Consider the following 17446-nt stretch of genomic DNA (forward strand, 5'->3'; position numbering starts at 1 on the left):
ATCCAAACAAAGCCAAACGTGAATATAATAATTTCATGTAACATCCATTTAATCAAAATCATAAATCAGAACAAGAACAAACTTGATATAACTTGATTTGGTTATTATGTCAGCATATTACATTCTCATAACAACTTGACCTGCATCTAATTTGATGGAAGCCAAATGTAGTTTGAGTCAAGATACCTTTGGGGGAGTAAATAGCTTGCTGAACTACTGAAAAAGGAGGATTGAGGGAAAAAATGGTCAGAATATGCGTGCCACAAGGGATTGCAGATGTTTCTTTGCTAACCTTAGCACAAGTGGTCACAACCTAGTGACAAGTTTACAATTACATGTACTTTAACTTAAAAACTTTCACATATACTAGAGCTACCAGTGATGCATATATCCCTGTACACTAAGGTGGTTGTTGGCACTGAAAGTAAGGCAAACCTGATTGAAAAATAAGCAGGCTTGCCCACCATCATGTCCATCTATTTGCTGCACAAGAAGGTACTATACATGAAAATGGAAAAAAAATAAAAATAGCTACTAGGGTCACTGTTCACAAGCGAAAAGGTGTTCCAAGAGGGTGCAACCATCTATGATTTTGTGATGTCCATTGAGTATCAGGCGGAATAGCTTACTCCAGAATCACCTAGAACAAATGGTTCAGGTAGAACAGTTTAATTATCATCCATTGAGGAGGAGTAATCAAAGTTAGGTCCCCTTACTCTGCGTGGAATCCACAGATGTCCGTTTTGGTGACAAGCTCCCTGGATCTGTATCGCCTTCAACAAAAAGTCGTATAATCTTTTTTAGCTATAAAATTTGTGTAAAATGAAATGAAATATCTCATCCAACGTTTATGCTTACTTGCTATGCATACAATGCATGTTGAACATGCCATTGTCATTAATAGGAAAACTTGGAATTTGGAAAAGAAAAGTCAATTCAGCTACTTGAAATAAATAAAAAAGCTCAATGTAGCAAGAAGTAATTCCTATATGGCTATATATGACTATATCACATTAACACAAGTTCGCATGTAGTTGTCAAATTTCATTCACTTATGGACCAATTTGATATTACATAACCACTTTGATGATATTGACGTACAACCTTGATGTTGCAATAGACAGGGGATCAATGTGATATGAGTATTCTTTAGGGAGTGTTTGGAAGTGGGATTTTGGAGGAACAGAAGGGGAAGGCAATTTTTTATTCGTAAATTAAAAGAATATTTATTAGAAATGGAATTTTACCCTCCCCTCCCTTCACTAAAAAACTCATCTATCAAAAATACTACCTCACTGCCTTACTAATTCTCTCTTATTCCTACGAGTATAAACTAGTAGGGCACAAATGTTACTGGACTGAGCTTGAGCCGTAACAAATCTCAACTTCACAAGTCCTATATTTATTAAGCTGAATGCCACCCATCACCATAAGATGCCGTGTATCTGAATTCCAGAACAACTAAAGGTTAACTGGGTTACATATTCATACACTAGTTTATTATGTAGGTCTGAGGTCTCTGAAGCATATTGCTATACTTGTAAATCTAAGAGTCATTTTTGGCAGATAAGATTCATCAACTGATCTCATGCACGAATAGGAAATGTTACAATTGATAGAAACAGAAGATAATGCAGCACTATAAATTGATAGCAAGTGGTATCAAAGATTAGGACATGACAAGGGAAATGGAATTGTAATAATTATACTTCCGGAGAAAAAAATACCTACCATTAATAGATTGGTGCATCATCCCCTTGACAGCAGCAAAATTCTTATATGTATAACCAACAAAACTGAGATCTTGAGAAGTTAAGAGCTTCTGCGAACAAAGATGATACAATAAACTGTAAAGGAGAGAACATAGATCGATGTACATATAGCTTGGAACAACTATAACTAATGTTGTCGACCAGGGAAAAGCGTAGGAGCTAATGAATTAATGGAAAGCCACATGAAGCAAATGGATCATTAATTTATTAGCATTTTTTTTGAAGAATCATCAACCTTGAAAAATATGCCACATATTTAGAAATAGAAAAATATTGAGATGTATTGTTCCTTGAGAACCAAAACAAACATCCCAATGACTGAATTGGAACTAAATGTTATGTGTAAGTTCCATGGAGGACCAATGATTATTACGATGGTATAAATATTCTAAAGGAGATGGAATTTTCCACTTCAAATTGAATCATACTTAAAACTTAAAAGCATACATCAGAGGCAAGTTAATTGACTATTGACTAACAAGTCTTACTATTCTTTCAAGTAAATAAAGTGTCTACCTTTCTGAAGGGTCCAGATCCAGATCTAGTTGATTTTGGTTGTTCAACCTGTTAACACAATTACAATCATGTCAGAATTCCATTTTAAAAAATGGTAATCATCTCAGGTAAAAGCAAAAGATATGACAATCCATGCACACATAAATATGAAAGTATAAGCGAGAAGGTAAATTAACTAACAATTATTTCATCCATACTGTTTCTGAAAAAGCTCATTCTATAAAGGCTTATACATTAAACAACTGAATTTAAATGATTAAAACTTACATACCAAAATACACAGACAAAACCTCTTCTACAAATATCAAGCATGCAAGCATATTATCATATATCATACAAGCATGTCATTCTAAAAAGTAGGGGCATGGTTATAACTTCAATTTTGTTAACTGGAACTGCAATTAAACTATTAGTCCAATTGCATTTTCGCTATTGGTATTTTGATTTAAGCATATTAATTCCTAGCCCTTTGTGATTTTATCAAAAATGGAGACATTGCAAACAAAAGAAATGGTTAGGGGTTAATATGCTGAAATAAAAAATATCAACAGCGAAAACGCAACTGGACTAAAGACTAGGGCAATTGCAGTTAACGAAATTGAAGATATAGCCATGTCCCAGGTCTTCAGAATGACATGCTTGTATGATATTTGATATTTGTATACGATATGTTTGCATGCAAGGGGCTCAGCCTGACGGGGGGGTAATGAGCACATGTTGAAAGATCTAATGGAATTTGAGTAATATATCAGAGTGGGGAAATGCTTATCTTTCATTACTTGTTTACAGAGACAAGAAGAAAGGGAAAGAAACACCATATAACCCTTAGAGGGAAAAACATTAGACCTTATTGTGACATCTCTAATTCAGGGAAGATCAGAGATGAAGATAGCCTAGGTGCAAAAAAACAAAGCTGCTAAATTAGGAATGTCTACCTGCTTATTTATGAAAAAGGTTGTTAAACTCATTGTTATGTGAATATGAATAGAAAAGGAAAGTTAGTCAGATACTGTTAGTGAGGATTTTATGCTGTTGGATAGCTGCCTATAAATAAAGCATGTTGCTGTATTTTAAACAGAAAGATTAAAGAACTGAGTAGTGCATAAAATCCGCTCAGTTCTATAATCTCTTTTTCTCTCGTGTCTCTCTCTCTATCCTTTGTGTTCTCTTATTCCCTCTTCCCCATTTTCTTTCTCTTTCCCACCAAATTCCTTTATCACCCATCCCACAATAAGCTAATTGACAAGATAGTACAGGCTGAATGCATCATGAAGCACTGTAGGTACTAGGTAGACAACAAAATGTGACCAATGCATATTTTATTTTCAACAAAAAAATGTTATATTTTAACAGACAAACTGAGATTAATTTGCTGTTGTCTGAATAAAGTAGAAACATAGCTCAAGGTTCATTGATAATCAAGGGAATAGATAGGCACAACTGTAGAATAAATAATGCATAAATCATTATAAGCCCACCACCACTTCAATGGCACCTACTTCTCTGGTTAGGAACAAGCTGAAAGGATGAAGCAAATTCATAGAAGTCATGGATACAAAACATACCACTGGTATAGACATGGCACACTGATCAAAAAAGGAATTCAAAAATCATAATATCTTACCTCATCAAATTTCATAAAATTCTGAGTGTCAAGCTCTCCATTGACTTGTGGTTTAAATGCTGCCTCCATTTCATAGAGCCTGTCCCACATGACATCTTTGAACCAAGGATGAGCCTGGTCAATTAAGAACCGGTAGTATTATCAAGGAATACTATGACTTAACAGTGAAGTATTGCAGGAGAAAAAAAAGAAAGAGAAAGAGACACATTTTACACACTTTAATTTCTTCTGCTCCTCTAGTACCAAGCCTATGTGGCACACCGGAAAGCAACCTGCATATTAGATCCTTGGCTTCGGGTGTCAATCTGACCTCCTCTGGAAATTTCAAGTGATTTTTCCAATGCACAATCTGAAGATACTCATCACCAAGGCAAATGAAGTAGAACATAATTTCAACTGTTACTGTTAATGCTTCTAAAGAAAATAAGGCACTTAAATGCTAATGAGTACCATGTCAAATATAGTGAAAACAAGGAGACCGGCAAAATAATTATAAGAAAATCCCAAGACAAAATTTAAGCAACAATATTCTAAGTCAACAACATAGAGTAAGACTTGAGAATCTACGCCCAAAATTTTAAAGCATAATAAAGAAAAAAATACCCATTAGTAGAGTTTATGGTTTAAATTATAAAAGTCCATTGAAATGTCAAATAACTAAATCATACAAGACTAGGGAAATAAGAACTATAAAGCAGAATCATGCTCTTTATATGTGTGCAGTTTTCTCACCTTTCTGCATGTTGATACAGGATCATCAGAGTAAAACGGAGGATATCCAACTAGCATTTCATACATTATAGCACCAAGAGACCACCTGCAGCAAGTTAGAACTCTGTCAACAGCAAGGACAACATTTCATTCAAAAGGACATTATTCTCTTTAAGCAAAATATATTTTTACACGGGGCACAATTTTTTTTCAGGTAAAAAGAACTATAAAGAATATAATAATCTAAGATTAAAACCAGTAAAACATTCTTATGAATAATAAAATAGATTAAATCTCGAAGAACAGCAGAACATATAGACCAAATCGTTATAGTTCTTGGCCCATAATAACTATGGAAATGAAAAGAAGGCAATATTGATCAATAAATTTGGCGCTCAGGCTATTTAATGTTTATTCAAAGCAAGTGAACCCGGTCTTGAACAAATTTTTCTTACTAATCACCAAGCACGTAAGAACAACTAAGCAATCAAAATCCTTTTTTTTTATTCTTTTTACATCCAATTTATGTGGTAGAAAATCTTTATCCTCTATTAACTGTCATCTTTCTAATTATCCAAAATTTACTTCCTTCTTTCCATTAAACCGAGTTTAATTCCTACTGGGAATCACATAAACTGGCAAAACATTCATATTGTTAGATAACAAGCCAGCCAAGTCCACATGCAAATGATTATCCTTTTTATATCAGCAGGAAGATTCAATTTCAGAACTTGATAGTGAATATTACAAAACTAGGAGGATCTGAAAGCATCATGCCTTTTATATAAGATTTGTACAATCAACTGCAGAAGTGGTATCGTTAGTGGATTTATATGCCAATATCAAGTTTCCTTTGAATAAATATGAATAGTTCATTGGATCTATTAGACATGGACAAGGCCTTATTCAACCTCAAAAGAAAATTCAAGAGAATATGATTCCCCAAGCCTACTATTTGGAATATGCACATAAAATCCCAAATGTCATGACAAATTCTTAAAACTGGACAGGAAAGTTCCTTTTCTGAACTATTTGGAATTTAAATAAGAATAGAAAAAAAAGGCTACATAAAAAATTATGCTCTCAAATTTTTGCCATTCATAGATCATAAGGAGCTTCGCTGATTGCACTCTGGTTTAACTTTCGTCCCGTTTACATATGCTAATAAGCAAAAACATAGTGCTTGACACATTAACTTATTCCGGAACAAGCCATTCTAGGGTCTTTAATGTTTGGAAAGAAACTTAGAACCTTGAGCTTTTCTACTTCTCTTAATCACATAAAAATAAAAAGGTAATGCAAAGTGATATCTGCATTCACTTCAAAATGACAAAACTATTAACACAAAAAATGGATAGATGTAACCCAAATGAAATATATATATATATATATATATATATATAAACATACCAGTCGCACTCCACACCATAACCCTTTTTCAGTAGTACTTCAGGAGCAATATAGTCTGGAGTTCCAACAGTGGAAAATGCCTGCCATGAAACAAATAAATAAGCTGGAGAAGGATATGCATGCAAACAGATAAAAACATGATCAAGGTGGTAAAAATGCAATCAAAATTAGCATTTCATGCACGATTACTGCACAAATTCGCTGACCATGAATAAGAAACATGAGACTTCTATGTAGTTAAAGAGCTAAGAATTTTACCATTATGCACGACATCTGAGTGCCAAATAAACAATTACAAATCTTTCATTCTTTACTTTGATCCAAAAGTCTACATATTGACTAAATTGTCCAAGAATGGTGCTGCCATGGGGTTAGAATGCTCATGCAATAGATGGCACATGTTCAAGTAGCTATTAGTTAAATATACTATCATTTTGTATTATAGATCAATTAGATATTGGCATATTGCTATTACGAATTTGTAAGAAATCAGAAACAAGAACCAGGAAATCATCAAATACAACTTCTGAGCATGGGCAGACGGAAATTACCAACTTCCTCCTGTTAATTTGCCAATGTTGAAGTTGTTCAAGGGGACTTTTCCAGCGCCTACCATTTCTGCCATTTGGCAAGGCTCCATCAACATCCATGGTATCGTTCAAGTTCTCATCATCCAGGATTTCATTTTCACTAATAGATGATAGACTTGAGCAGTCAAGTGGCTTGCAAAGACCAAAATCAGACAGCTTCATGTGACCATATTGGTCCAATAGAAGGTTGTCAGGTTTTATATCTCTGGGGGTAAAATCAAAGAAACTTGTGATGGAAAATTATGATTTTAAGAACAAGACTTTAATTTTAAGATGTAACAATACCAACCGATGAATGTAGTTATGTTTATGAATAGACTCTATGGCAATAACGCTTTCAGCAATGTAAAATCTAGCCACAGTTTCAGTCAAAGTTTCTTCCCTCATCAACAAAGTCATTATATCACCACCAGGCAAATATTCCATTATGAGATATAAGTGTTCAGCATCTTGAAAAGAGTAATAGAGTTTCACAATGAAGTCACACGCAACTTCTGCAAGTACATTCCTTTCAGCTCTAACATGCTCAACCTGTGATGGAAATGAACCCGATGAATTAGAAAATGTTCAAATCAGATGATGAAACTTAAAAAATTATTCTAATAATAACTTGAATGAAAAGAAAAAAATTTCATTCAATTAATGAAAATATGAAAACTCACCTGTCCCCTGCTGAGCATTTCAGACTTTTTCAACTTTTTCATGGCATATATATTACCTGATTTCTTTTCACGGCAAAGCCTTACCTGTGAAACCATAAGGAATCTATGTTTTATTTCTAGCGTCCATGATTAGCTGTCATTTAGAGAATCCTAAATGTATTGGGGTAGGAGAAAAGCATAAAGAAATCCTAAGTTATTGCTGGAATGCATAGCTTTTATTTGTTCATTCTTTTTATAATACCGTGATATTATTTCCAAAAGAAAGATTTCTGAACTAATAAGAATAATTGACTCTCCAATTCCAATGAAAATTGAAGTTTATACAATCCTCAGTCTCATAATTTCTGTTAGATAAATATTTGTTACTAATGGATAATTGAATGTTTCTGATAAGCACTTGGGGAACTCTCCCTTAAAAGCTAGCTGTCAATGGAGAATCAAGCCTCTTAAGTACACTCCACTAAGCATCTCATACCACTCGATGTGGTCAGTCCCTTCATAGGTAGCTCTTAGAATTTGGGTTTGTACCGAACTCAACCCTACAAAAGTGACTCAGAAGATGAGGGTTGTCCCTACTTATATACTTTAATTTGGTCATATCATAATCTGATGTGGGACTAAATCACCACCCTCAAGATTGAAAATTGCAATTAAGGCAACTCCCGATGAGGCCCCAACTAAGGCGGGCTTGGGGGGGGCCTTAATTAAGGCAACTTTTCAAAAGTAGCTCTTTCTAAGACATTGGCAACCAACTCTAAAACCAATTGATAAGCACCCAAGCACTTGGGGAACCCTTCCTTAAAAGCTAGCTGTAAAGGGGGAGAACCAAGCCACTTAAGAACTCCATCAAACATCCCATACTACTTGATGCGAAACTTAGGCACCCCATAATACTCAATTTCCTATCAGTTTCAGTGTTCTTACTATTGTAGACATATATTCTTCTTGTTTTCTTTTTTCCTTTTCTGCATGTATTAATTAATGTACTTTTGTGCTTTACCTTGTATTACCATACTACTTAGTAATATAAAATAGGGTATTAGAGGATAGTGTAATTTCAGACTCCTTCACACACATTAGGGTTTCTATGGCAATGATGATGATAGCTACTGCTTGATGCAGCTCATCTTCATTTAGTCCTCAAGTCAAGACACTTGTTTCTTGGAACATTTTACCATAAATGACTTTCTGAGTGCATCCACATATGTTAACAATGGAGTATAAGGTTGGTTGGGTGGTAAAAGGAGAAGGGAGGGAGGGAAAGGTTGCAGGGTTCGATTCCGCCCGCTAACAAAAAACTAGCAATTAACAATTAACATAAGCCGATAAAAAAAACATCCACTAACAACGAGAAACACCCTGATTTTGCATCAACATTAGAGAACATCCTTGCCATCGCTATTGTAACCGATACACCTTCAACACCGTGTATTAATTATCTATTTTATGCCTTTCAGGTTTTCCAAACTAAGTGATTTCTTTTTTGTTGAGAGGATAAGAAAGATAAAAAACAAAAACAAAATTGCATGAGGAGGGAAACATCATTGCAAGATCATGACTTTCTATTCTCTGAGAATGTAGAAAAAAATGGAACCTAAACAAGGTACAAACTGAAGTGTAATTTGATACATTGCTATATACGAAATGCATGTACAATGGCCCACACGGATGCTTTTGCTATGCAGCCCGTCCCCCATAATCAAACACCATATGAGAAATTTTTTATTCCTAAGAATATTGATTGCTCAGAAATAAACAAAGGAAACACATAAAAAGGGTTAGCTCTTTCAACAAGGAGAACAATATGGTAAGCATTTTATTTTATTACGATTCAGAAACGTTTAATTGGGTATTATCCATTATCCAGATTATAACCAAGTTACGTCAAATACCATGTTTAAACGTCAACAAAAAAATAAGGCCCTACTATTAATATGATTGTATATATTTCTACCTCCCCAAAGGCTCCCCTGCCAATAATGGTTAGAAGGTCAAAATCATCAACACATATTTTATGTCTTTTTAACCGCATATACTCGGTTTCCTTGAGCTCTAAATCCTTCAATAGATTGATCTGTTCATCTTCTGGTACTTGAGAAGATGCTAACTTCTTCTCTAGCATTAACCGCCTGCAAATAATAAAATCATGCCAGTATCTTAACAGGGTACTTAAACAAATAAAAGGCAAAACAAGATGACTAAATAAATGTAAGCCCCTTCATTGAATGTATGACTACTTTAGAAAAAAGAAATACTTGAATGAAAAATAAAGCTTCATATAAAAGTACACTGCAATAACTAAAATCATGTTTGTGTGTGCATATGCATGTACTAGAGTGTCTGTCAATGAATTGAGAAAAAATCGCAAGTCTTGTGTGTTTAAGTGAGTGCAAGTACACGTGTCTGTCGAAAATAAGACTCTGCCAGAGGGCCACAAAATACACAATTAAGCACATGGCATGGGCCACACTAGTTATGTACAGAAATTATGACTTATGAGGACATTATACACTGAAAATCAAATTTTATAAATGCCCTTTCAATATATAAATGAACATTTCGTGGCGACACAGAGCATGGGAAGAGAGGACGCATAAATGCTCATGATAATCCATGCTAAAGTGCTCAGAAAGACAAATTACTTTTTCTTTCAAAAAAAAAAAAATCCCAGAAAAGCTGCATTCTCCTCCAGCTCATTCATATAATAATGAGCTGCAAGATTCCTTGTATGCCAAATTTATCAACAAAACCATTTCACAATTACAATTAATCAACAATATTAAGCGTGCGGGGATCACAACCTAAAGATGTAACGATTTAACAAACAGCCACAGCTTCCACAAACACATACACATTGGCATGCTGGTATTAAAAAATTTACATTAATAAATCAATAAATATGACAATAAAACTTTGTCGCCCTTTGCGGTACTACCTGACAGCCCATAGCTGTATACTATTATCTGATTCAAACAAGATTGTCTCTTCTCTTTTAAAAGATACGCATGATCAACACAAAAAAAAAAAATCAAAGAAGGGTGCAAAAAGGAAAAAGAAGAAGAAGAAGAAGAAGAAAAATTCCATCAGAACATTTCCAGCATAAAGCAAGGGCAAAAATAGAAAGAACCAAGAAGCCCCCCACAACATGCAATGAAATAGAAACGATCTTAGCATAAAAAACAAAATAACAATGATAATATAAGAAGGCTTGTTTGGCAAATAAGAAGAAGAAGAAGAAGAAGCAGAAGAAAAATAGAAGAGCATGGTGTTTTGTTTATTACTACCTCTCCTTGCGTTCTTGGATGTGCTTCCTCTGAGACCTGTAATGATTCTCAATGAATTTCTTAGCTGCAGCGACCCTCTCCAAGGTCATGCTGGAACCAACATCAACATCTCCTTGTTGTTCCTCCTCTTCCTCCACCGCCACGTCATCCTCCTCCTCCCTCACATGCACCGATTCCCCCGCCTTTTGATTCTCCATTCCCCTTCTAACCCCTTTTTTTTTCTTTTCTTTTCTTTTCTCTCTCTTTTCTTTCTGGTTTGTGAATTGTGAACACAAATTGAGAGAGGCTCCAAAAAAAACACACACACGCATGAAAGGGAGGGAGGGCTATGTGTGCCTGTCTCTGTGTGTTGTGTGTTGTGTGTTGTGTGTCAGACAAGTGTCGAGTTTTAATTGGGACTATGTTTTTTTGGGTGGCTTAGTTTGGAACAGACCGTGATGTCGATGAATCCGAGGTCTACAACGTTGGATTCTCTTTCTCAGGTGCTACAACTGTGGGAAATTCCGTACCGTATTTTTCTATCGTTTTTATTTTTATTTATTTATTCCTTTTGATGTTGATGCTTTGTTTTATTTTTTCCGGAAATATCTCGCAGTTGATATCAAACGGAATTTTTTTTGGGTACACATATTAAACGGAATTTAATGTAACATGGGGTAGGTTACCAATGCATGGGATCAGTTACTTGAATAGGGTGTTGAATTTTATAAACCCTTACTACAGTACTAGTATATTGCTTTTTTCTTATTTTTACGATTCACAAGAAAAAAATGTGCTTTAATTATTGTTCGAAACATAAATAAAATTTAATAAAAATTTATTTTTACTAAAAATCTTTGATTCCTACATATATAAATAAAGAAAAAACATAAAATAGATTTAATAACAAGAGATATAAGTAATATATATGAAAATTTATAGGCTTAATCACTGTTATTGTTATTGTATAAACAAAATGGAAAGTGATGTTTCCAACTCAGCAGACCAAAATATGAGAAAAAAATGTAAGAGTTTTTTTTTCTTTCTTAAATTTGGCTTAATTTAGATAATGCAAGTAAATTATCTTTGGAAATAATCACTTAACCGGTGTGGATTGGCTATGTGGGGTTTATTTTAGTTTAATTAGTAAGTTCAAAAGAATTTTATTTTACTCTTTAAAATACATCTTTGTCAACTTAAGTAGAATTGTTTCCCTAATATAAAATATGATTGGGTCTCGTGGACATATTGGTGAGTAGGTGGTTATTTTTTTCTCTCCATAATGTCCTTATTATAATAACTAACTGGAAAGATAGAGGGAGTTGTTTGGGGGCAACTTTTTAAAATGCCAAAAATATGGGAAGATATGGAAATAACCTTATAATCTTAAGATTATAATTTCTTCTCTCAACTGCATGTCTAGACTGAAAATACTTTATAAAAATAAAGCATCTCAAATAAAATAAAACCAAAAAAAGTTACACACAACAATAATTCTCAAACAAAAAGCTTATTGTATACTTGATGAAAGACATGTTTTTACTTTTGTTTTAAAAAAAAATTGTGCAATTGTAAGTATATTTATTGTATTCTTAATAAAAAAATGTTATGTAGACCTTGAACATACACTCTGTATTGTATCCTTTTAAGTTGTAAAAATAATATTTTAATTACATAAATAAAAAAAGTTAATTTTTAATTCAATTTTGTTATACTTTTTTGAGAAAATAAAATGATAAAAAAGAAGGCATACAATTTTGTTAAAAAAGAAGGCAATTGCTTATTTGGAAGATTTAAAATTATCTTTATCTACACTTTATTAAAGTTATATATATATTTTAATTTAATGCAGTTCAAAGTATATTTTTAGCCCTATAAAAAAACTAAATTTATAGTTAACTTTAATATTAATGTTAATTGAGCGTATCATAAATTAATTTAAGTTTACATTTTAAATGTTAATTCTTTTTCTCCAATCTCTATTTATCATGAGATATTTTAATTTCACACAATTTTTTAAAATATTTAATTAAGCTGTCTGAAAAACAAATTATATTAGTGTACACATTAATGAATGGTGTCGATTTAGACAATGTTTTATGTATTTTAATAAGGTGAAATTCATTTTAAAATTTAATTATAGTCTTTATTTTAATTGAAATAATATATTTTTTAATTTAATACAATTCAACGTATATGAATAATTCACTTTAATTTTGACACATTATAACAACTAATTAAATCAGCGTTGTATGAAAATGCCAAAATGGTATTTTAATAAGTTAATTTTGTTAATTAAATAAAAAAGGCATTCATTTGAAATCTGGGTTATTGTATGCTTAATGAAAGGTATATTTCTACTTTTTTAATTTATGCAATTCAAAGTATATTTATTATATCCTTAATTTTAAAAACATGTTATATATATCCGAACATACACCCTGTATTGTATTCTTTCAAGTTGTAAAATAATATTTTAATTACTTAAATAAATAAAATTTAATTTCTAGTTCAATTTTTAAATATTTTTTGAGAAAATAAAATGATAAAAAAGAAAACATACAAATTTATGAATTTACTGATTTCTGTACAAAAAAAAAAAGAAGTCGATTTGCTTATTTGAAAGATTTAAAATTTCCTTTATCTAAATTTGATTGAAGTTATATTTTTTAACCTAATGTAATTCAAAGTATATTTTTAGCCCTAAAAAAAATAAATTTTTAGTTAACTTTAATTTTGTTTCAAATAAAAATAAATGATTCACTTTAACTTGATTTATTTTTTTAAAATAATCTAATAAAAAAACCTGAAACTTTTGTATTATTACATTTCTTTTTGCTTAATAGAAGAGATTATTAGTTTCTAATTCAAATATTCAAATATATTTTTTTTAAAAATAGTCACTATTTCTATACTGATAATAAAATAATAAAACATCCCAAGTAAAATAACAAAATTAAAAAATAATTTGCACACAACACAATCATTCTCACACAAAACGTTTATTGTATGCTTAATGAAAGACATATTTTTAATTTTTTTAATTTATCCAATTCAAAGTATATTTATTATATCCTAATTTTAAAAAAATGGTTAAACATACACTTTGTATTCTATCCTTTGAAGTCATAAAATAATATTTTAATTACTTAAATAAATACAATTTAATTTTTAATTCCTTTTTGTTATTTTTTAGAAAATAAAATGATAAAAAAGCAAACACACAAATTTATGAATTTTATGATTTCTATATAAAAAAATTGATTTTATTATTTGAAAGATTTAAAATTTCCTTTATCTACAGTTGATTGGAGTTATATTTTTTAATTTAATGCAGTTCAAAGTGTTTTTATCCCTATAAAAACTAAATTTTTAGTTAAATTTAAAATTGAATGTTTTTAAGTATGAGGTGAAATTTTTGTAGTTATAAAGAGCAAATAAATAATTAAACTAATTTTTTAAAATCAAGTAAATTAAAGATATTTAAATTTACGGTAAAGCTTAATTTTATTGAAATTAAAAATTTGCTAATATCAATGTTAATTGAGCGTATCATAAATTAATTTAAGCTTGCATTTTAAATTTTAATTATTTCTCTCCAATCACTATTGATCATGAGAAATTTTAATTTCACACAAATAAATTTATACCGAAAACATTTGTCAGCATAATATTTGTATATTGTATATTTATTTCTTCTTAAGCAAGGATATTGTTTCCTCATTTCACAAAATTCAGTTTTTGGTAATCTCTTTTAATTCGGATACTTTATTTTCAAGTTGGCCTAATTTAAGAAAAAGAAATAAGATCTCAACTTAATGGTATTCTTGTTCCCATTCTTCTCTGTATTTATCATTTTGTTTTTGCTTAATATTTAACACTCCATCTTATTATTGTTAATCTGTGAGATTATATGATAGATTATAATGAAAAATGTGTACACAAAATAAAAGTAAAAGTAATTGTAATTATATATTGTTATAGATTATAGATATATATGATAAACATTTAATATACACGTGAATTGGATATATCAAAATAAGCAAAATATGATTTATATTTTAAATAGTTTGATACTTGTATTAAATTGTTAATAATTTCTTGAGAGAATCAATTGTGGAACATATGTCAATCTGGTTGTACTTAGTATTATTTGACGTGTGAGTAGTATTGCTTATATAGATTCTTTCTGACTTATTTATTTATGTTGTTCGTCTTTTAGATAATTTATTTTATTTTTGTTATATGGTCATTCTTTATTTTTTATTTCTTGTATTTTGTCTTCATATTTATTTCTGTCCGTTGATTGTTGATTTTCCATATCTTTATGTTACCTGTTGAATAAAGAAAAAATAAAAGATATATAAGATATAAAGAATAAATTGAGCAAGAAATAACTCACCAAAAAATGTGGTTGATAAAATCTTTAATTCTCAAATTGGAAAACTCTTGTTGCTTGAAATAGGTGTAGTCTCTCATTTGAAGCAATGACGCAAGTGCTGAACTAAAAAAAAGGGTCAGGTTAATGAGTTTAAAGAAGGGGATAACTTGATTTTAAAGGAGAAATTAAAGAGAGACTCAAAGAGAACATAAGATATATAATAAACGGAAAGTACAAAAAAGAAATTACCCCCTATATCCGTTAAATTCCTTTGGATTTAAGATTTATTGAACTATTTTAAGAAGGTTATGATATGGATTAAACTAAAAATGCACCTAAAATATCAGCAAAAAGATGTAACGAATGAGGAAAAATAAGAAAAATATGACATGGATTAAATATATAACAAAAGCCACATTCGATTTGGTATCCTACAACATTCAAAAAGAAAGAATGAAAAAAAAATAAAAATCAGATATGATCATGCTCGCAAGTTGCAGCATTTGCATGTTCTCTTATTGGCTTCAGCAAAAAATAAATTGCATGTGCAAACTAAGGCTTCAAATTATGCGTTTTGCTTCTGATATATATAACAAAAAAGAGGAAAAAAAGTGCTTTTCAAGTAAGAGAAGGTTTGTAGTGATAAGCCATGAGGACATGACTAGTTAAAATCAATTCAACGTATGGTAGTGGGCTAGTGGCAGCAGCATGACATGTGAAAAGGCTTTTGTACGTGTGACAGTTTTCAAAAGTATTGAAGGGTGAAAGTGGTTGTACGTTGTGTGGAAAATGTAGTTATAAAATATAGAAATAAAAGAGGATTAATTAATATTCATGTAATATTTAATATTATTAAGGATAAAATAATGTTAAAAAAGTGGAGATAAAAAAATAGTCAGTGCAAATGATATTTTCTTTATTTATTGTTATAGATTACAAAAGAAGAGTTATATCACTATCAATTGTTATTTCTGTTTTTAATTTTTTTGTTACATAATTTCAAAGGAAAATGTTATTTGTAGATTAAAAAAGAGATAAGTATAAGGTATAATTAATAATCTAATGAAAAATGATTAATATAATAAAGAAGAGCTATATTACTATCAATTGCTATTTCTGTTTTTTTTCCTACATAATTTCGAAGAAAAATGTTATTTGTAGTTTTGTACAATAAAAAAGAGACAAGTATAAGATATAATTAACAATCTAATGGAAAGAGATAAAAAAAATACTTTATGATTATTATATAAATAACAGTTAATTTCAAAAATCTAAAAGTACTTGAAATTCTCTGACTCTCCTTACCCAAAATTTGAAACAACATTGAGGTCAAAAAGGTAAGTGGACTGTGCTTGGTCAAGCTACCTGCACTGGCACTGCGTCACAAACACAAAATCTAGTAGTGTGTGTATTCTTTTATTGGTCAAATATAGATTTTGAAAAACAAAAAAGAAACTTCACATATGCAAGTGTACAAATTATAGCTAAAATTGCATCAATAACACGGTGATTACAGTGTGGAAAAAGAAGCGTACCAAAACAGCAAAACAAGAAGCCTACCATTTTGGGATTTATCATGGAAATAAAGTTAAATTACCTTAGTGTCCCTGTATAATACATTTCACTCCTTTCATATACAGCTTGGTTATATATACATATATGATATGCCAAACACATCTATGTAATAAATATCGCTGCAACTATATACTCGTATTGGACCATAAAATATGGTCTAGCATGTCCAAATTCATAGTTTCGTAAAACCATGTTAACAGGTTTAAAACCGATAACACAAAGAGGTAGGATGACCCTTTAAAATAGTGCAATGGTAAAATATATTAAAAAGTATATAAATTTACAATCTAAATAAATTCATATTTTTGTTAAAAAAAAAATTATATTGATTTTTAGATTGAAAAAATGGGGGATAGAAACATTCAGTTAAATTACATTGGCATTTAACAGCAGTAATAGTCAACATGAAATTAACTAACAGTAGAGTCAAAATGGCAATGCACACGGACTTACTTGCCATGACAGGATCAGAGACCAAATCATGACTTCCATACTCTAAGATGCAAGAACTAGAAGCATCCACACCCTTCCACACTGAATTTAAATAAATACAAATATTCATGCACACAATCGTATCATGTACAACTATCAAATATGAAAGTATAATATCATACAAGCATATCATGATTCTGAAAAGTTGGGACATGGTTTTTTGTTTTATTCAATTACGAGGTATTTGGAGTTTCTATTTGACACAGTTAATCTCCTTTTATTAGATTCATCCATTTTAAGATAAAATAATACTTTCAATTATAACTTCATTTTCAAATTAAGAATCTAACTACATAATTTGATCAAGGAGCTTAAATACCGAATTATTTATGCTAGTAACTTTTTGGTAAGTTGAGACATGATATATATCTTCAATTTTGATGACTGTAATTGCCCTAATCAAATTTGCTAGTATACTACATCATACATATCATTCAGAAAAGTTGGGGA

General features: G+C 30.9%; 1 protein-coding gene across 1 annotated transcript; it reads right to left on the minus strand.

The window, feature by feature from the left end:
- Positions 1-254: 254 nt before the first annotated feature.
- LOC100802177 (serine/threonine-protein kinase tricornered) lies at positions 255-11057 on the minus strand. The gene is made up of 13 exons (XM_006586960.4): positions 10570-11057; positions 9240-9414; positions 7286-7369; positions 6913-7154; positions 6585-6828; positions 6034-6113; positions 4645-4729; positions 4130-4261; positions 3913-4026; positions 2289-2336; positions 1732-1822; positions 717-773; positions 255-640 (listed from the first exon to the last, which is right to left on the minus strand). Exons 1-13 carry the CDS (start codon positions 10878-10880, stop codon positions 612-614), a joined length of 1692 nt encoding a protein of 563 aa, XP_006587023.1. The 5' UTR covers positions 10881-11057; the 3' UTR covers positions 255-611.
- Positions 11058-17446: the final 6389 nt, after the last annotated feature.

This window comes from Glycine max, chromosome 9 (assembly GCF_000004515.6).
Source record: "Glycine max cultivar Williams 82 chromosome 9, Glycine_max_v4.0, whole genome shotgun sequence".
NCBI classification, from domain to species: domain Eukaryota; kingdom Viridiplantae; phylum Streptophyta; class Magnoliopsida; order Fabales; family Fabaceae; genus Glycine; species Glycine max.